Here is a 20,568-nt window from a genome sequence, read left to right as displayed (position 1 = left end):
ACGTCCCTGTAATGTCTTTTTCAGTGGATAGATGGGGACAAGCGTAGGACTGGAACTGATCATACAACATAGCCTGGCGGAGAGACAGCTCATAACATGTCCTTACCTAATCTGCAGTTTACATTCCACGGCACAAGGGGAATACCTTAGCGGCTGATGCATGAGCAAGAAAGCCCACAAAAGGTTTCACAGTGGTAAATGTGGAAAAGAGCCAAAGACACATCCATCAACTGTATTTAGGGCATTTTGAGACAATTCTTTACAGTGATGTAGTGGAAGGAGGAACATAGAAAGAGCTTTACATTTTAGTCAAAGTATAAGGCAAAATATTCAGATAATGTTAATAATTTCATTTTCCTACACTTAGAAAATGATGGAGAAAGGTGAGGGAATGACACTGTCTTCAGAAGTGTTTAAACCCCTTGACCATCTCTTTGTTTTGTGATGTTACACCCTGAAGTAACAATTATTTCACACATTTGGAAATTCAGTGTATAAAATTCATTTTTCCACTCTCAATCCAGCTGCAGCTTTAGCTAACTGTAAATTTTGAAGGTAACCTTACTCTTTTTTATAACATTTCACATTTTTCTGTACTTGGCTTTTGATTTTGTACCTGCAGTCCAACCTCTAATGCTGCCTCCTCCTTCCAGGTCGTTTTCTTTTTTAACATTCAGCCCGGACCAATGAGCCGTGTGTGTACACATATCCGACTCAATCCCGATTCAGACGTGCTCATTGTTTCCATAATGACTTCAACCGTTCCTGGCCGCTTCACTTTTATTCTCGACTTAGCAAACACATCTCTTTGTCATTTATAGAGGGACGATGTTGCCATCTTGTGTCGAGAAGTGAACTACCACCACTTTGTAAAAGTGTAGAATAATACTTGCAGTTTAGCCAAATTACAATGGTCCCACATCACCACGAATGGAAATGAGTTCAACTTTGATCTTATATTTCTATTATGACATAGAAAAATTGAAGGGAAAGGGCACATGCTTCCATGTATATCACATCAGGTAGAATTCAATTCCAACATTCCCTGTGAGCCCATGAGACAGTAATTCAGTCCCATCTATGCAGGATTGTAAGTGTTGGTGGAGCACCTGCACAGACTGAACCATACACAGAGGTCACAGAACTGCTCACCCTGTTGTTCAGCTACCTCGCAGTTTATCAGCTGAGCTTCTGCTCTACCAGATATGATCACACAGCGCTGGCCCTTCGCCTGCAATCATTTTAACAAGTCTAGTATTGAATTAAAAAAGTGATTAAAAAAAAAAAAAAAAAAAAAAATCAATAAAAAAATTGGATATGTAACCGATAATTTAATTGAGTAATTCAGTTCTACCTGGCATCTGCTGACAGGGTGAGGCACTAACTTGTTTCAAAGGTTCCAGGAATTTTCTTGAATCACATTTCATCATCTCGCCACCAGCTGAATGCTCCTTAAATCACTCAAAACAAATCAAGACGTATCTCAGTGATTGCTTACAATTTTATTGTTATTGTTTTCTCATTGTCAGATAAAAGCAGATAGAGGAGCATATTAATCAGAAACAGCGTTCAGCTTTGGGGTTCCCGTCCAAAGCCGGACGAGTGAACTTTCTGAGGTGAGTATACATTAACAATACAGGGCAAATCCCACCGTCATAAATGCTACATAACACCATCCACATCATAAACAGTCACAATAATGGCTGCTGTGCTGTCAATGTTCTAGGACAGTCAGCCTGTAACACATTCATGACACAGTTATTCTGAGGTAAGCTAGAGTTGGCTAGTGTTGTACTGAGCAAATAAACATCTATTACGTCCTGTATACCTATAGTGTTTTGACTGTGTCATATCCTGTTCCTGTGGGCACAGGTTACTATAGCTGATCTCTGCCTTGGCATAGCTTTGGCAATAGGAGGTAACATGGTAGCGCCCTGTTGGGGGCCATTTGAGAACAAGCGTCTTTGTCCATTTCATGAACATTTAGGGAGTAACTCCCAAGGCCTTGGGCCAGTGAATATAAGGGACTACATAAAGCAGAGTTTAAGTCAGCTATTCATAGTTCAAGTTTAACAAATAACAGTTTCTATATACTGCTACTGTAATCTGAAAGAAAGCACCCATTTATATTTTCTGGGTTATGTACATGTTTAGGCCCAAATGCAGGTAGACTCTGCATCGCCCCCCTCTTTCAATTATAGTGAGATCCACTTTGAAGTGCTGCTTTGCAGTCATACAAATTTACATGAGCTTAAGCTTTAGCTTATTCCAATAGGAGAGAAGGTGCTTGTAGCATGTAGGCTAACGCATTATGATTTTTGATCACATTTGTTTTAGCGTTCTTTCAAACGTTAAAAAAAGAAAGGAAACAATCTGAGTAGACCTGTGTAACTAGTCTAGCTTCACTGGCTGAGTTGAGGTTAGAGACAGATTTTGAACTGAGGGTAGACTACAAAAATGATCAAAGAGCAGCATTCAGTATAACAAAGACGACAGATGACAAAGAGATACTATGATATATATTGTCCTAGGCTTGTTCTGCTAATATAAAAAGGTATAAATAACACATCCTGTTTTGGTTAAATACAGTTAAGATGAAGAAAACAAAGCATATGTTAAGACACAAAAGAAACCTGGTGCAATTCTTCACTGTCTTTATCCACCATTTTTGGGATTACCTGAGATTCCAGTTGTCCCTCAGGGCCTTACGGATTTGATAGCAACAGCACTCGTTGATTGATCGACTGATTTAATCAATCGACTGATTGAGGTTAGAGTCTTATGAGCCAGATGGGGTCAAAGACATTCAAGCAAGCAGAGGTCATTCCTGTCACCACAAACCAGATCCTTGATATAGCATACTTTATCCCAACCAAGCACAACCTGACCTGCAGGCTCAGCACGTTCATGTCACCACAGTCCATCAAACAACCACTCTGAAAAAGCTAAAAGAAGGCATGTAGCAAAGACAACGGAAAAGGCTTAGCTTAAAATGGGCGAGGTATCCTTTACATAATTATCCCTCTAAGGAATTTAGGCTTTTTAATACCATCTTGGAATGCACTATATATTGATACATATATATACTGTATATTGCCATTAATATAAGCAGGATTACTGTTGATAAATACAGTGGCCTCCTTACCATCAGAGGCACCTCAGTGAGCTTCAGCACCCTTCTCACTTTGATTTTTGGGTGTCATAGGCCCCAACGGCCCTACTTGGGTGGAGGAGGAGACACTAAATGTTTTCCTATTTCATCTGATTAAAATTCAAATATGGTGATCCAAACTACATTGGCTTTGGTCACTCTTCATCCACAGTCTCCCTTTTTGAATCCTCCTCTTTCTGTTCCAGGACCTGAGGGGTGGGGCTTGGCAGGGCTGCAACCTCTGTAGCAGCCAGTGAGGGGGGGTCTTGCTGGTCAACAATCCTCTGGGAAGATGTGTCTTCCTGTGGAACGACATACAGCAGACATATTAGCAAAACACATGGCTTTTGGTATCCTTTCATTAGATATGACCTGTTGGCATCAATTGGGCTCGTTCTTGCCTATATAGCAGCTTGAATTGTTTAAGGTCTCAAAAGGCTCCAAACAGTCTTAAGGTCCCCACTAGCAGTTTTCGGCCCACTCAGCTTGTAAAGTCAGTGAAGCGGCTAGTGAAGCTTCAGAGACTGTGTTTATGTCCTCCTGCCTGCTGTGTCCAGCTAAAGCTGGCCTGAGTGTCTGCTGTGGCCCTCTGTGACCTCTGGCAATTTCTCAATTTGTACTCAGTCTAGTAAACTCTGGCTGTTAGGACCAACAAAAAAAAAAAAAAAATCATGTATGGAGTAATGCCAATAACTTCATTTGCAGAATATTTTAAACACACCCCCAACAGACTTTCAACAGAAATACAATAGATTTCTACGTGTTAAGGCTACGAACAGTGCTCATGGCAGACATTCCCAGTTACAGGTGATTAAAAAAATGGCGCAACTGCTAACATTTATTATGGCCGCATTGTATTTATGTCTCCCACTGATAGGGTCCTTTCTTGTGCGTGCTGTCTCACTAGCATGGCTTATTACCACACCCAAGTGGAACAAAGCCATCATCATTAGTTAAAGTCTCTACACACCAGAGGGGAATTTCTTGTGTGATTTTTTTGCACATCTTTTTTTTTTTTTCGAACCAAATGAACCCCATCATATCAGAGACAGAATTTCACCGTGAAAAAGCAGACCCCATGGTCTATTTTTCCCCACTTTTCACTGGCGCCAAGAATGCATCTGACCAATCACAACACAACTTGCTGGAATGACTGACAAAAACATTCAACATGGCCGATCATCTGATTGTTTCTCTTTCACAAAATGCTGCACTATGTGAAAAAAAGGACAAAAAATTAAATAGACAATGTATTTTCCTTCTTTTATTCAGCAGAATCAGCACCAACTCCGAATCGCTTGATCTTGACTCAATTTTTTTCAGAGAGCATCTTTTTAGAACCTATACTTGTATAACTGCATCGCATGAATGCAAACGTATGTAGTACGTATTGACAAATTCACCTCTGAAAAACTGGCTCTTTGGTTTGGTTTGTCCACGTCATTCCTCATCAGAGTCAAAATATCCATCGTGACAAAGGCCTATGGAGCATTGGCCCCACCACTTTAGCCATAATGTTTCATATTACATGTTTCTGTTCAAATTATAGAAATTGTCTCTCTGTGCCTAAAATTGTTTGAATTAACAGTTTTAAAGTACCATGATCAGGACTTACGGATCTTACTACTAGTTTTCTGTTTTGTTTTTTCTTCAGTCGTGGTTAAGTGGCTCTATGTCTTACCTGCTCTGAGAATCGGTGATTCATCTGATCTGCAAACTCTTGCATCTCTCCCTCCTCACCATTTGAGTGGCAGCTTGGACTTGGCACCTCAATCCCATGACTTTCCAAAATGGCAGCCTCTGGTTGTGTGAGACAAGAAAGTTGAGATAGGAAACACAGGAAGTATTAATAAACGTGCATGTAATTTGTCCAGTGTCTACAGGTGGAGACAAACATGGTCCAAGGCTTCCTCCTATGAATCCATCTACTGTATGTAAAATAAGTTTTCAGGTCCTCACCAATATTCGCTCTTCTCTTCATTTCCTTCCGGCGGTTGGCAAACCAGTTGTACACCTTCAACGCTGTCACACGCTCAAACTCGGACAGCTTACAACCTGAGTCACGAAACAAAAAATCCACTCATCTGTCACGTCAGCAAACAGAGCAAAACACATTAAACAAAAAAAAAAAATTGCTGTCCTCCCAGTGGTAGTGTCTCTTACCACGTATCATCAAAGCTCTACTTGGCTTAACAAAATAATGGTTCAAGAACTGCAGTATAGTATTTTTAAATCTTTTGTATTTCTTCCACACATACATTAAACCCTGCTGTGCTGGGGTCGCAGTTTAATGGTAACACTACTACTGGTCAACTGTGACCCCGGAACAGTCGTATGTATCAAACAATAAATTTTGCATATCAATGTGAAATAAAATAACATATGACCACTTCCCAGAGTCTAATGCGTATTAATGGTCTGAAAGCACAATATTTACAATGATATGAGGCAAAAAAAAGCAGCAAACTTCTCATTTATGAGCTGGAAAGAGGAAATGTCTGGCATCTTTACTTAAAAAAATGATTGAAATGATCAATCATTAAAATAGTCTTTGATTAATTATCTACTGATTGACTAATCGATGAATCGGAAACCATTCAGATCAAGTCCACACAATGCCATTTTAATTTAAAGTGGGAAAGCAGACTGAGCTATTTTTAGCAGTTGGCCTCGGTCATTTCTGACAGAACAGGCCTTGACACAGTGAAAATGCCTCACAGTACCTGGTTTCTGAATGACAGAGTTACAGGCACTGGCAATCTCCTCTCGCTTCGCTTCATCTGGATACTGGTTCTCCATGAAGAAACTGAAAGAGATGAACAGCTACAGTGTTTGATACAGTTAAATCATATTGCATCACAGGCTTCACATTTATTAAAAGATGGCACCAGTCTGAGCAGTGCTAGTTACGCCCTAATTTTACACCTCATCAATTTTTAGTCTTGGTATTGAACCAGAGGAGAGAAAGGACAATATTTATTCAGTGGAGGAGCATCAGGAGAGGGCCTCACTATAAAGGAATAGATTAATGGATGCATTAAGGGGATACACATTTCTGTCATTCAAGCTTTACACGCTTAAATCTCTTTTCAGGACTATTAATATGAAGATTTTTCAGTAAAAACTCTCCAATTGTTCCCTACTCATGTCTACCTTCTTTATATCCCCCCCATGGCTGAAAAAAAAAACAAAAAAAAAAAAACAAAACAAAAAAAAAACCCCAAAACATTATTTCACATTACAAAACACACAGGGATCAATTTCTTCCAGGCTTCTTATCCTCTCATCCTCTAAGTTGCCCTATCCTGTCCACTCTGTCTCACACACAAACACACACACACACACACACACACTCCACATCATCTTCACCTCTACTGTATCGTCCTTGGGGCTAAACTAGCTCATAAGGATCAGCACTGCAGTAGTATTGCGTAATCCAGGGGCACTGCTGGTGAAAGCTGTCTGAGGGCCTGTGTGGTCTTTTTACTGCGAGTGGCCAGTCTGCACCCTACACTTACAGCAACCACGTAATAGAGAAATCAACTACACACAGCAGGTAGGAAAATGCCTACTCCTCCTTCTCTGCATCCTCCCGAGAAGACTGTCTGGGAGAAATATGTTACAGAGAAGGGGGGACATAATACACCTCATAATAAATAAACGGCATCATAAACCAAATGCTTGTGCACTGCACAAAAAGCAGGAGGTCAAAACCGACACTAAAGGACATTCTCCCTGGGAAGCTTAATAATACTGAATTTTATCTCAAGCCATGCTGCATTCCTATTGTATGGGAATGACAATCATGAGGAACTTCCAAGTGCTGACATGTTCAAACTCACCTGAAGTCATCAAACACATGGAGGTTTTCTGTAAAGCTTGGTTGAACTCAATCAGCTTTTTAAAATTTTTATTTATTTATTTTTTTTATACTTGAGGGCAAAAACAGAAACTCAATTTAAATAAGATATATTTTGCCTTTTACAGCAAACCAATCATTGAACTGTAAACAAAAAATCCCATCTTGCCAAATCAATTTGATCACCTACGTACTGTAATGAAAACCGGAGAAAAATAAATACTTTAAGTCATTGTCAAGCAAAAAATGTCAAACTTTTACTGGTTAAAGTGTCTAAATTGTGAGGATTTGATGCTTTTCTTTATCCTATGTGACTGAAAGCTGTATAATAATGGGTTTATGACCATGGGGTTGAACAAAACAAAGGATGGGAAGGCCTGACATTGGCCTGTCAGACTGTGGGACTTTGAAAAATGTTAACACATTGTTAATGTTGCTAAGATGTCAATGTCAATGTAATTAGGGTTCAAACCATTTTCCCACATGACATGATTGCAACACATACAGCACTTGTCTACTCTTTAAAAGTGAGTCCAGTAAGACTCACTCACCTCTCCATGATTGACTGGCACTCCTTCCTCCAGGTGAACCTGCTTCCTCTACGCAGCCTCAGCTGCCCACCCACCATCCCTGCTCTGTCGCCGGACATGATCCCCGTCCTCCAATCAGGTTCCTCCTTCACCAAAGAACGCATTGATAAGGTGGCACCTGAAGAAGGGAACACATTCAACAATTTAACTGTTGAGAGTTTGTGGAAACAAAGAGGAAAACGATCAGGTTTAGAATCAAGCAGCCTTTACACCAGCTGAACAGAATATGGATCTTAAGTTGGAGTGTAAAGTCAGCACTAACTGCTACATTGTAACCAGTGACTGTATATAAAGATGGACAAAGCATCTCCACTTCCTCCACCTGTACAAAGCCAAATGAAGCCAAAATATTCCGGATACAGGTTCTGCCATCTTGTGCTGCTGACATCTTTTGGTGCCAGAGTCTGTGGAGTAGTGATCGGTGGGTCGGGCCGCTGTATCGACGTGCCGACCCTGCCCATACACCCGCCCGACCCAATCGCGATCGCACACACAGCTGTCAATCATGACATCACACGCCCCCTTTTAGAGCATCAAATAACTAATCAAAACAGAAACTTATCAGAAAAATGAACACTTGAACATCCATCAGCTTGATAAGAACTACCTAAAATGACAGAAACAGTCCTTGGGAAGTATGTATTTGACCTGTACTTTTTTTTTTTGTTTGGTCCATGTCTGATCCCCTAACATGGAGGGGGCGGGGTTTATAACCTATACTGCAGCCAGCCACCAGGGGGCGAGCTGACATGTCATTCATCTTTATGTAAAGTCATTGACTGTAACAAGTTAGTTTCATTCTAAACTCACCGCTTTGTCCCAAAATGACAATTCACCTTGTGTATTATGAAGGTAATGTGGGAGAGAAGGGTACTACTAACTAGTCACAAAGTAAGAGACCTACAACTAGCTATCACATGTGGACTAGCTAACATAAGAGACAACTGGTGTTTGTCCATTGCCTCAATAATAATTTAATAATTAATTTATCATTTATCAATCGCTTCAATTGTACTTTGATGTTCTTTACTGAGGCAAGGATGGCGAGGATGGAATACGGTCATTATAATAAAAATCATTAAAAAACATCTCTGAAAAACTTTCATCTCAGCCAAACATTCTGCTTAAATAAACACTAAAACCATTCGATACCAGGTAGTGCCAGCATGAAATCACACTCATATCCTCACAAGACACAGCCTCATTGTCCATTTCAACGTCAATGTTAACAGCTGTAGTCCGTCACAGGAAATGTGGTCCTGGATTGGTCTGTACCAGCTATTCGTATTCCATTTATAAGTTTATCTGTGAAGTCCTACATTCTCAGCTCTTTTCAAACTAGTGATTTACTTAATTGGATTGCATCATTAAAACTTAAATGTCTTTGCTAGTAAAGACTAGTAATGCATTACTCAGTTGCTAGGAAACATCTGTCCAACCAAAACAATCAATAATATAAAGAAGTAGTCACTGTAGCATCACAAACTGTAATATATTTGTCAGTTAAACGTTAGCAATGCAACACTTACACCAGGTAGTTAGTGGGTGTAAATCTTTAGTGACAAAGACTCTCTATACAAGGACTACTTTGTTAGGTGCAACCACTTTTGATTTAGTGATGCGTAAATCTTCACTTAGTAAACACTTAAGTTATAACTAGGCTAACTTTGAACTTAAGAAGAGCTGGTGCAACTGGCTCCTCTAACATCTATTCCTACCATCATTCTAACCTTTTTGCCATTAACAGTTACACCTGAAATGACTTGTGTAGATTTTAAGTTATATCTTAATTCTTCACTGTCACTATAGCCCAACTGATAAAGGATTTCTGAGACAGATACTGATATGGATGAGATTTTTTTTTAAAGAAAAATCTGATTACCGATAAGAATACACAAACGATAATATAAATAAACATTTTTGATAAGAATCCCTTAATTTTTTTTTCTTTTTTACAACTGAGACTAATAATGTCCTGACAGGACACTAAACTACTGAAAAATAAACTTGTCCAAAGGGTCCGATCTTTTAGTTTATCTCTGATGCGAAAAGAAAAGCAATTTTTCAGCCAGGGAAACCTGTCAGCAGTTTCAGTTTGCTACTGGTTTAATGGCATGCAGGCCGGATAATGTGCATGCGTCCCTTGCTGCAAGCTGCTGAGGCCAGGGCAGGGAGGGACTGGTTACCTGGCTGGGCCTGGGCGGCTGCGGCGGCAGCAGTGTACCATGGCAGCAAGTGCATCAGCAGCTCTCTCTGCCTGCTCCACACAGGGTTGGGACTGAGGTTGGTGTTGGGGTTGGGGAGGATGTTGGGGAGGCTGCCACTTGCCCCTGCTACCGTCCCGTCTCTGTCCCCTCCCCTGGCCTTGGGCATGGGACTCACGCTGTGCTGGCTTTCACTCCACCTCAGCCCTTCAGTCGGGACAAAACCAATGGTCAGGCAGGCCACAGCCATGGATTAGATTACAGACAGGTTTGGCTAATGTCATTGGAGATTGAGCGATAACTGGGTTTACTGACACATTCCTGTAGACCTGTCTGGCAATTTTCTGTCACAATTAATTAAAAAACAAAAGTCTGCTTTATCATGTATTTCACTGCATTTGCCAATTACAATTTTGACTGATAAAACTGCTTCTTTCAAGTGTCATGATGGGCACGTCAATAGGAGCCTGCGTCAGAAGCAAAGCACCGTGACTGCTTTGGTTTTGAAACATTGCAGAGAAACGTAGATAATGTTAGTATCGTTGTTAATAGCCTGTTTGTTAGCCATGTAGGAATGAAAACCAGCACCAGAGTACCTCCAACAGCAGGACTGAGAACTACAGATGAGCTAAGGAAAAGCTTTGGTGGGTGGGGAAAAAAATAAAGGATTACAATGAAGGGAGACAGCAGGGACAGCAGATGGTCCATTGGTGGCTTTGTTTATTTTACAGAAATGGTAACGTAAAATTGTGACTTTTTGACATGATTTATTGTGAATGCACATTGTCTGAACACAAACTAATAAAAGCTGTGAGCATTTTAGTGGCTACTCATTTGGCATTGTACAGCTGTTTAAACCCATACCAGATTTTTTTTTAGGTAGTTGTATCCCTGTATCCTAGGACATGGAAAGGTCAACACCAACCCAAGCTGTTACTCTAGCCTGTACAGACAAACCGCATTCACCCACTAAAGTTTCATCTCCAAACCAGAAGCATTAATAGTATTGATTAGCAACTCCTGTGACAGGACTACCTTTATCATTTGTCTTTCCTCTGAAACTATAGATTTGCCTCATGTCCTTCCTTGACCTCACGGCCCTCAAGAACCAGGACGGAGTTAGCATGAGGAATTAGAGGTGTGTGGGTTTACCATGCAAAAGGATGGCGGTAGAGAGGAGGACAGATGGAAGGGGAAGGTTAGCAAGCAGTGGTTCATTTTCATGAAACACAAGAAATATCTTTTTACATACAATTTTCTTTCCTATATTGTCACTTCTATAATCTATTAACATTAACCTGACATTCAACCTCGAGGCCGTGATCGGCCCTCCCATGATTAGTCTTCCTGTACCTAACACCCATCCTCCCTGTAAAGATCTGTTTTCCACTCATCTGCTCTATAATGATCATATTCTGCAACTCTACAACCCTCATCCTTCGTCTCACCTGGATTATTCCTCTCCAGCAGGTACCAGCGGTAGAAAGCTCTGCGTTTGGAGTCACTCATCTCCAGGCCTTGCTGCAGCAACCACTGGGAGATGTAGCTTTGGCTGATGCCTGCGTGAATGAGGCAATACTCGTTACTTTGGCATATTAAAGACATGGATTTATTTAATGGTGCAACAACAGCACCTGTATTATTGAGATTGGCGAAGTGAAGCACCAAACTACAGCATGGGAATGAAAAGCCGGCAAAACAACACGGACTGCACCACTTCACTGAACTTTTAGCCAACTCAGATCAGGCAAATAACTACGTCCTGTCTGATTTCAAAACAAAGGCCTGTTCAGCGTTGGGCATAACGATGGGTTCCCCTCGTACCAGCATTGCAGCAGAGGGTATTCTCTAGAGCTCAAACAATTAGTCAATTAATCAATTAGCTGATTGACAGAAAAATAATCAGCAACTATTTCCATATTTAATTAATCATTTTAGCCATGTTTAAGCAAAAAGGCTTAACAGTCTCTAGTTTAAGCTTCTCATTTTTCAAGGACTTGCTCCTTCTCTTTCTCTCATGCTATTGGTAGAGGAATATCTGGATGGACAAAACAGGACATTTGTAGTCGTCACTTTGGGCTGTGGGAAACTGTGATGAGTATTTTTCATGACATTTGGACATTTTAAAGGCCATGTGATTAATCAGTTAATAGTAAAAAATAATCTGCAGGTTAATCTTTAATGAAAATAATCATTAGTTGCAGCCCTAGTACTCTCTACTGTAAAGTTACTTAGAGGCCTCTCACACCAGAACATATAGACTTTTGTTTCTACAAAAGAACCTAAATACACAACCGGTATTGGTGGTCAGTAAATTGCACTTCATTTCATTATTTTCATACATGCAGTGGACTGTAACATTTCCAACATGAGATCTGGTGACTGTGAAGACCATAGCATATGATTCAGATAATTTTCATACTGATCAAACAATTTAGTGACCCCTCGTGCTCTATGGATGGGGGGCAGTGTCATCCCGGTTCTCCACGCATTTTTCAGGTTTTTCCTTTAATTTGTCACTCGTCTGTTCATTTTGTCAGGAAAACACACATGAGGTGACTTGGGAAATGACATTATACCATCCACGAGAAAGTTCCAGATATTTGGCGTGCTAGATATCTTTTGAGCATCTGCAATGCATCGACGAGTCTGTCGGATCACATCTTTGAACAGTTCACTAATAGCAATCAAGTGTTGATTTGCCTATGATCTGGGTCTTTTCTCGTCAAACTCCAAAAACTGTCAACAAAGGGGAAATCAGGGCTAAGATCGTGTAGTGTGAACTGAGCATTACTGGCCAGTTGTGTTTCATATTGCTATTCAGTGGACGGTTTGGTGGTTTGGCACACAGTGAACTGGGGTAAGAACCTGGAAATAGTGCCCCCTTTTCTATTTAATGAATCAAGAATCCATTATCTATTTTGTTTGAATCAAAATCAAACTAAAGTACAAGATTCCCACCCTACCATTTCTGCCCACGAGTGACCTTATACATGTACCATCTACTATTGTAGCACTCCAATAAGCTGTAATGACTTTGTAAAAACAACAGAGAAGGCAGAGTACCTGTAACTTGGCCTACAATTGCCTGAGAGATCCTGCGATTGTTGAGGAAGGTTTTGATCTCTTCTTTCACCAGGTTGCTATCTCTCCTGTAAAAGCAACAAAACCCCATCATGGCATAAGAACCATTACACTGTGGTTAAAACACAAGCCTTTGCTCTGACTAACCTTATTCACTGATGCTTCTCTTTTTTCAGCCATCCCTAAACACCTGACCTGAATTAACTCCACTAAAATTCTGGAGAACAAGTCTGCACCTCTGGGGACAGTAGCTGTCATTATCTGATGTTATAATAGTCTCTCTTTGTCTCTACTATTCTTTTGGTCTTTCTTTTCAAATCATCCTCACCCAGCACTAATTCATCTCATGTTCTCTCATAACAATTAACATCACCATCCTCCTCTTTCCCTTCTCACCTCATGTACTCCTCCACCTTCTCCTCCAGGTCCCACTCCTCCTCTCCCATCATGTCATAACTGAACGACCGCTGAACTGCCACACTGGGAGGGTACAGGGGAGGAGGCGAGGCCTCATAGCTATGGCTCGGGGACAGTGCGGCGCCGTCCAGGCCGGAGGTCTGCGTGGTAGCAGAGGCCAGGGAGAGCGAGGAGGAGGAAGAGGATGACGATGAGGATGGGGCTGGAGCGGCTGTGGTGGGGGTGTTGTTGGACGGGGCCGGGTGAGAGTCACAGTGCGACGGGCGGTGGTCTGGGTCGAGCCTATCCAGGGACTCCAAAGCGTGGATGATCTGAGGTTTGGTCATGCCGGACAGACGCAGGCGCTGTAGGAGGTCGATTTGTTCGATGGTGTAGCGTGGCTCCACCTCACAGCACTCCATTCTGGCATCTGCAAACATAATGGGGGGGTGTAAATTTTGCCAAAGTGAACTTGAGACTGGCTCTTTGAATGAAATACAAAACCAGTTTTGTAAGCGAATATGAACCAACTGTGGCTCTATTAATATACCAAAGCTCTGCATGGCTGGGTTGATTTTTCACTAGATAAACAGCACCCAAAGACTTCACAAAGTGTTACCAAGACATATACTGCTATATTTATCTCTACTCAGCATCTTTGATAGACCTTAAATTTAGAGAATATGTTGCAGACTTTTTCAGAACCTGCAGACAAACTGATAAATGATAAAAAGGATTATTAATAGATGAAAAAACAAATAAAAAAAATTAAAAAAAGATATGCAAAGCTGAATTCAAACACTACACTTCCTTTGTTAGGGTTCATTTATCTTGAATACAACTTAAAATAACTAAATTATTTTATCTATGTTTATATCAAATAACTTTGAGTTGACTCAAAACTGGTTTACAAAACTCAACTTATGAAAAGAAACAGACTGCATTCTCCTCCTAAGAACCCTGGGGTCATTCAAAAATTTGGCACCCTATCAAAACATTTGGCACAGACACTTGGTGCTAACCTTGCTCCATTTGTCCAGGGTGGAATTAAAGTAAGATCACCCTGGCATTCATAGCCTAATATCAGGTCCCTTCAGCCTAGTCATATCCATCGATTCTTTTACTTTCTACTTTTTCCCTGCCTATCCTGTGCAGGGCTGTGGGGAGGGTAGCCCTAACATTCTCAGTGCATTGTACAGACTACAGAGTAAATATTGCATTAAACTTACTTTAAAAAAATTTAGCAATTTGACATGACCTTGCTTATTTGAAACGGGAGACACCTGGGACAACATAATTTGATACGTTTTACAAATCTATTAAAACACACTCTTGAATTCGGCATAGGTATACGTGTATTTTCATGATTTTGCACAGCCATGCTTCCACCATAATACACAGCGGTGAGCTACAACAGGCAGAGCCATCTACCTATAAAAAGTTGATCTTGTTAAATGGGATGTGTGCCGAACTTACCAGAAGGACAAGGATTTCTGGCATGCTTCAAGTCCAAAACTGTCCCACATGCAACTTTGCTGATAAGCAGAACAGAGTGAACTTGCCAGATTTTTGCAAAGATTTCTCCTTCAAATTCCGTGTTGACGGGACAGACCCATTCAAGCTAAAGTAATTGAAATCAGCCAATTCTCACATTTATATTCTGGGCTCTTTCTGTGCAAAACCAAAAGAGGCAGAACAAAGCACTAAGTAAGACCGTGTCCCGTCACTGGGGTTATCTTACCTGATGGAGGGGGTGACACAGACAGGCGACCCGGGAGTGGTTCAGTGCGTGGGGTCGCAGCGGGGACACACCACTGTCGCATGGCTCAGCGGAGTTCAGCTCGGCTGGACCTCTACAGAGTGAGACAAGAGACTTGCTGCAGAGTGCTGCGGTTAAGCTCCCCCTGTTAGCATGCTGGCAAACATACAGCGGTGGATAACTCGCTAGCATGCTACGTTGACTAAGCTAACACCATCAACTCTGCTTGTTTCCCTTGAGCACCAGCCGACCATCCACATTTGCTTGCTAGTTTGTTGTGTTAAGTTCACCAATGCGAGACAAATACAACGCGGAAATACTGCAATATAATATTCACAATAAAAGCATCTTGTGGTGTTCCTACAAAACAATGGTTTTGTTTCTCTACATAAATAAATAAATACTCTCTGCGGCGAATGAGGCTCTCAGGAGAGCAGACAGAATGAGTCTTACGACCACAACTTCACTTTAAACAATGAATGAGCATTTACTTGCTACTGTTTTTGGGAAAGAAACCTATGGAAATTTTCCCTTCCATGGCACATTTTTGTAGGTTCCTGACTTAAAATCACTGAAAAGCCCTTTATTTATAGTAGGCGGTACTTCACTGTATACTGTACACATTCGACACAAAAAACAAACACACATATACTGAGCATATACAATACATAGTAGTAAGTTATTAAGATTCTTAGACTCCTTTGTTAGTTGACCATAGATTTAGAAGCATACTAACTAGGGCCTCAACTAACAATTATTTTCATTTATTTTAATCTACTAATTGTTTCATCCAATTTAACTGGGTAACCATTTTCTCTGTAAAATGCTCGGAAGTAGTGAAAAATCCTATTCACAAGTCCAGAAAGCCCTCACATTGCTTGATATGGCCAACACTCAGAAATCCACAGATATTTAATTTACAGTGATATGGAATAGAGCAAGGGAGAAAAGATTGACAATTTTTTACAGGCTGGGACGAGAGCATACGTGGCATATTCGTTTAAATAAATGATCAACTTCACAATTAAGTGTCTCATTGTTTCACCTGTAATTGAACCCTTTGGCAAGGTTAGTAAAAACTATATGTAAAACATTCAGAGACACTTTTCACAACAATTTAACAGTAATTTTAATTTTATCTCAGGATGCTGCTGATTCTATTAGTTTCACTTCTATTGCTTACTCTTAATGAGAAAGAATTGTCCATATAAATAGAGTGCGCTTTTATTTTGAAGGCTATAGGAAACAACTATTGAGTCTGGGCAACTTGACCCTACAGTCTGTCGCGTCTCCGTTATCAACTTACCTAAAACTTGAACCTTGGAGGTTACATTGACAGTATGGCAGTATGACAGTATTTCAGATGGGCTGCTCTGTACGAAACCTTTACGGTTAAACGTGACTGCAAGCAAACACTTGGTGTATTAGGTCGGGGGGCTGGGACTCAGCCAGCTGCTAACGAGTTAGCTCGCTAGCTAGCAAAGTTAGCTGATAGCTAGCACCGGATTGTCCCACCGCGGAGCACCTCTCTTACCTCCCGTTGCTGCGGAGAGATAGCTGCAGCCGGCTGGACGGAGAGGGAAGATAGTGAAAACTGTAGAGGAAGTGGCGGTCCGACCGTCCCCACTAAAGAAAGTAACTCCTCGGTCCGGAGCTGACGCTAAACTAACGACCAGAGGGTGAACGGTCTGGGGTCATATTGTCTTTCAGCTATGCAGTGGGGAAATAGTGTATGCAAATGAGGGGAGTCTGTCTCAATTTATGACCCCTCACACGACACCAGTCAAGCACGCAAGAATTATAATTATGATTTCCGGTTATACTGTACGTACTATAAAATACCATAGCTCAATTTAAACACCCCAGTGTTCCGAAATGAAGGTAAAGTTAACATTTTAACGGAAGGATTTGGAAATTAAAATACCAACAATACTCATACATATATCTAGTTCACGTAGCTTTACTAGCTTTACTATATTTTTAATAGTTCAGTGGTTTATTTTATTTTGCCTGCTAAAGGAAAATATGTCACTAAATCTGTCTGCCTTGACGCAGCACCACCCAACACATAAGTGGGTCTGTCTGATCATATACACTCTATGCCACAGACTGTATATAATGCCCATACCTTATATTGTATGGTCTGTATGCAGATACTAGGTGCCTGTCTCATTTGCACGCATTTATTGAAGAAGTTGCAAAAATAGGAAGTAACACCAATTATCAAAATGAGTGAATAATTATACTATTGATGATGATGATGATGATGCAGCTGTTTGTAGCTTTGGATTCCTTAAAGCGATTTAGGCCCCAGCTAAATTCTGACATGAAGCTAGATGATATAATAGTAGATACCCAAGAAGACCAGCCCTTAAAGTTAAAATTTACTGAATTTGGTGTGTCCCCCTGAGACGCTGAAGTCTACAATGGGATGTGCATTCAGCCTCTTTCTAACAGGTGGATTCAACCTGCAGAACTCACCTGTGTTTGCAGATTTGTGTTTCTGTTGGAAGTGATGTGGTAGTTCTCCACTGTTTGGATAGAATCATGTCAGATGTTTTCTCAATCCTCAAAGCTTGGCAACATTTCTCACATTTGGCTTTCAGGGACCTGGAGGATACCTTGGGCCTCCCCCTCTCCGAGGCTGTTGACATGGATGCCTTAGTTGCGTCCTCATATTTCTGTCCATCACAGACAGCCTGTTCACTGGAGAGAGTGAATATCCATTGCTGAGTAATATAATATACTTTGATTTGATTGTCCAGCTTCATACAGACAACTTAAGACAATTTCCAAACCATGTTATACAATCTATTGTCCAAACCCAAAGGAATACTGGATTCTGGCTGGTGGGGGCTGTATATATTCTCTTACTAGACGTCGTCCAGGACTCCCTCCTCAGTGCTGGACGATGACAAAGAATTTCAGCACTGAGAACCAGCACTTTGAGGGTGCAAAATGGAAGCTGAAGGTATTACAATATTGATCCCCTTTGCCCTATATGGAAATTCTGTTTTCTGATTGGAGAATATTGGTCACAGCCGGCAACAAGCTGGAAGAGCGGCTGTGTTACTTGGGGCTTTTATCGATGACATGGTAAAGGTACATGTTGTTGACTGTACTGTAGAATTCCCCCATTCACGGAGATACTCACACGCTAATGGCAGCAAGCTACCATGCAAGGAGGCTGCTAGCTTTGCTTAGAATAAAAACTGGAAACACCAGGGGAAAAGTCGCCTGGCTCTGTCCAAAGAAAAAAAAAAATCCGCCTAGAAGCACCTCTAAAGCCTGCAGGAAGTCCGATTTTTTAATCTTTGGTTAGGACCACTCTCTTCTCAACTAATCCTCATTAAGAAATGGGGGTATTTACCAAAATGTCAAATTATATCTTTAAATATCTTACATTTAACTTGTAGTACCCTGAACAGCACTGAGCTCCTGTGTGAATTACTGTCTAGCAATCTCTTTGCCTCTCTCTATATCTCTCCTACCTGTTAGTCAAGGTGTTTGCTATTACTTGTTCCACTAGTGACTGTAGCTAAAGAATGAGTCTATGTTTGCTTTGCTTAATATTCCTCCCTCCCGTTCAACCTGTGCCAGGAAGGCAGCACTAATACTAAGTACTATATTAAAGAGCCTTTGTGTCTGACATGCTTAGTTCAGTTTGAGCCCAAGCACTGGCAGAGTGTGTGCCAAAATCTGAGGGATTTCTGAGGGGTTTTTTTTCTTCGTGGGGGTCCAGCCTAATATCTAAGACACCACCATGAACTGGGCCTTCCTCGAGGGCCTCCTTAGCGGAGTGAACAAGTATTCAACGGCTTTCGGTCGCATCTGGCTTGCTATCGTTTTCATTTTCAGGCTTTTGGTTTTCCTGGTGGCTTGTGAGAAGGTATGGGGCGATGAGCAGAAGGACTTTGACTGCAACACCCGCCAGCCCGGTTGCCAGAATGTCTGCTACGACCACTACTTCCCAATCTCCTACACCCGACTCTGGGCTCTCCAGCTGATCTTTGTCACCTGCCCGTCCCTTCTTGTGACTCTCCATGTGGCCTACAGAGAAGACCGGGAGCGCAAGCACCGGCTGAAGTATGGAGAAGACTGCACCCCTCTTTATGATAACACAGGGAAGAAACGAGGGGGTCTCTGGTGGACCTACTTCTTCAGCCTGCTGTTCAAGATAGCAGTGGATTCCGTGTTTGTCTTCCTGCTGTTCTACATCTATGAAGCCACCTTCTTCCCTCCATTGGTCAAATGCACTGAAGAGCCATGTCCAAACGTGGTGGACTGCTACATTGCCAGGTAAGGGCACCTCTGAAGTTCTAAATGATAAAGATCCTGGAATCCCAATGGCTGAACTTGGCCTCTACTAAAAAAGCTAATTACTTTAAAAGAATCTATAAATTTTGGTGCTATACTATCTCTCATCTTTCACCATGTGTTCCCCAGGCCCACAGAGAAGAAAATATTCACCATCTTCATGGTGGTGACCAGTTTTGTGTGCATTTTCCTCACTCTCTGCGAGATCTTCTACCTGTGCGGGAAGAGGTTCTGGGAGTGTTGCAGAAGAGGACCTCGCTCTGTGAGAGAAAACTCCTTCATGATGACCAAAACTCCTCTGAATGGGAAGGAAAACTCAACGTACAAAGAGCTTGTCATGGAGAAGGCAAAGATGGTCGACATGGGCAACACAGACGTGGCCAAAGAGAGTTCAGCCCCAGCATACAGCATAGCAGTCTCCTGAGAGACATCATGAGTTTGAATTAAGAGAATAAAGTATAAATCTTAGATTTGTAAAATTGTAAATTTTGTGCTGTTGGCCGGAATTAAAGGCAGAAAATGACCATGTTTAAAGAATTGTTGTTTACAAAGGTCATATCATTTTTTAAACAATCTTTCATCAAACATATGTAATGTTTTTGTCCTTTAATACTATTGAGCTGAACATATATGTATTACTTTTTTAGACCTCGTGATCAGAAATTACTGATTTATATAGTAGAGGTGATTTATTTTGTCATTTTATACGATGATATCCCATTATTTTGTTATCTGTTTCTAGAATGTCATGGCCACAAAATAAATGTGCTGGACTTGCAGTGTGTACATTAACATTAACTGGAACAGAGGAAAATATCTATGCAAGAGCATTTACACATACCATGTACTTACCCCACAAATAAGAACAGATGCCAATTATATTTTCAAAAATAAATGAACATTCTGTGAAATTTGCTGTTGCCCTTTTTTTTATGCCTGTATAAAAAAGTTTAGGAAATCCTAGATATTAAATTGATGACCTGTGTATCATCCGGGTAATCTTTTGAAAGACACTTTGTCCAATGTGTTTTCAGTAGAAACATCCGTCATTTCGAGACAATATGCAAGGTAGATAAGATGGGTGCAGAAGTATTGAGTTAATTGAACTATCAGAGATTCAGAGTCTGGAGTAAAACCTTTTCAAAAGTAATCAGAAATGAAAAAAGCGAAGTGACGTAACAAAATGACTTGGTTACAAAATGACTGAT

At 41.0% G+C, this 20,568-nt stretch overlaps 2 protein-coding genes across 3 annotated transcripts; one reads left to right on the top strand and one right to left on the bottom strand.

Moving 5' to 3' along the window:
• Positions 1 to 1,490: 1,490 nt before the first annotated feature.
• On the bottom strand, positions 1,491 to 16,793 carry zgc:91944 (uncharacterized protein LOC436941 homolog). Of its 2 annotated transcripts, XM_040121394.1 has the most exons (11): positions 16,578 to 16,793; positions 15,026 to 15,137; positions 13,285 to 13,714; positions 12,871 to 12,956; positions 11,253 to 11,363; positions 9,787 to 10,011; positions 7,562 to 7,718; positions 5,875 to 5,957; positions 5,111 to 5,206; positions 4,833 to 4,951; positions 1,491 to 3,453 (listed from the first exon to the last, which is right to left on the bottom strand). In XM_040121394.1, the coding sequence occupies exons 2-11, from the start codon at positions 15,105 to 15,107 to the stop codon at positions 3,307 to 3,309; spliced, it is 1,536 nt and encodes a 511-aa protein (XP_039977328.1). In that variant the 5' UTR covers positions 15,108 to 15,137; positions 16,578 to 16,793; the 3' UTR covers positions 1,491 to 3,306. The 2 variants fall into 2 exon arrangements, with proteins under 2 accessions (XP_039977328.1, XP_039977329.1); XM_040121395.1 differs by lacking the exon at positions 9,787 to 10,011 and having other exon boundaries at positions 16,578 to 16,792.
• Positions 16,794 to 18,035: 1,242 nt separating this feature from the next.
• Positions 18,036 to 20,241, top strand: LOC120786175 (gap junction beta-4 protein-like). The gene is made up of 2 exons (XM_040121396.1): positions 18,036 to 19,342; positions 19,490 to 20,241. Exons 1-2 carry the CDS (start codon positions 18,807 to 18,809, stop codon positions 19,782 to 19,784), a joined length of 831 nt encoding a protein of 276 aa, XP_039977330.1. The 5' UTR covers positions 18,036 to 18,806; the 3' UTR covers positions 19,785 to 20,241.
• Positions 20,242 to 20,568: the final 327 nt, after the last annotated feature.

The sequence above is a fragment of the Xiphias gladius genome, chromosome 24 (assembly GCF_016859285.1).
Source record: "Xiphias gladius isolate SHS-SW01 ecotype Sanya breed wild chromosome 24, ASM1685928v1, whole genome shotgun sequence".
Taxonomy (NCBI): Eukaryota; Metazoa; Chordata; class Actinopteri; order Istiophoriformes; family Xiphiidae; genus Xiphias; species Xiphias gladius.
This window is presented reverse-complemented; position numbering and strand designations above follow the sequence as displayed.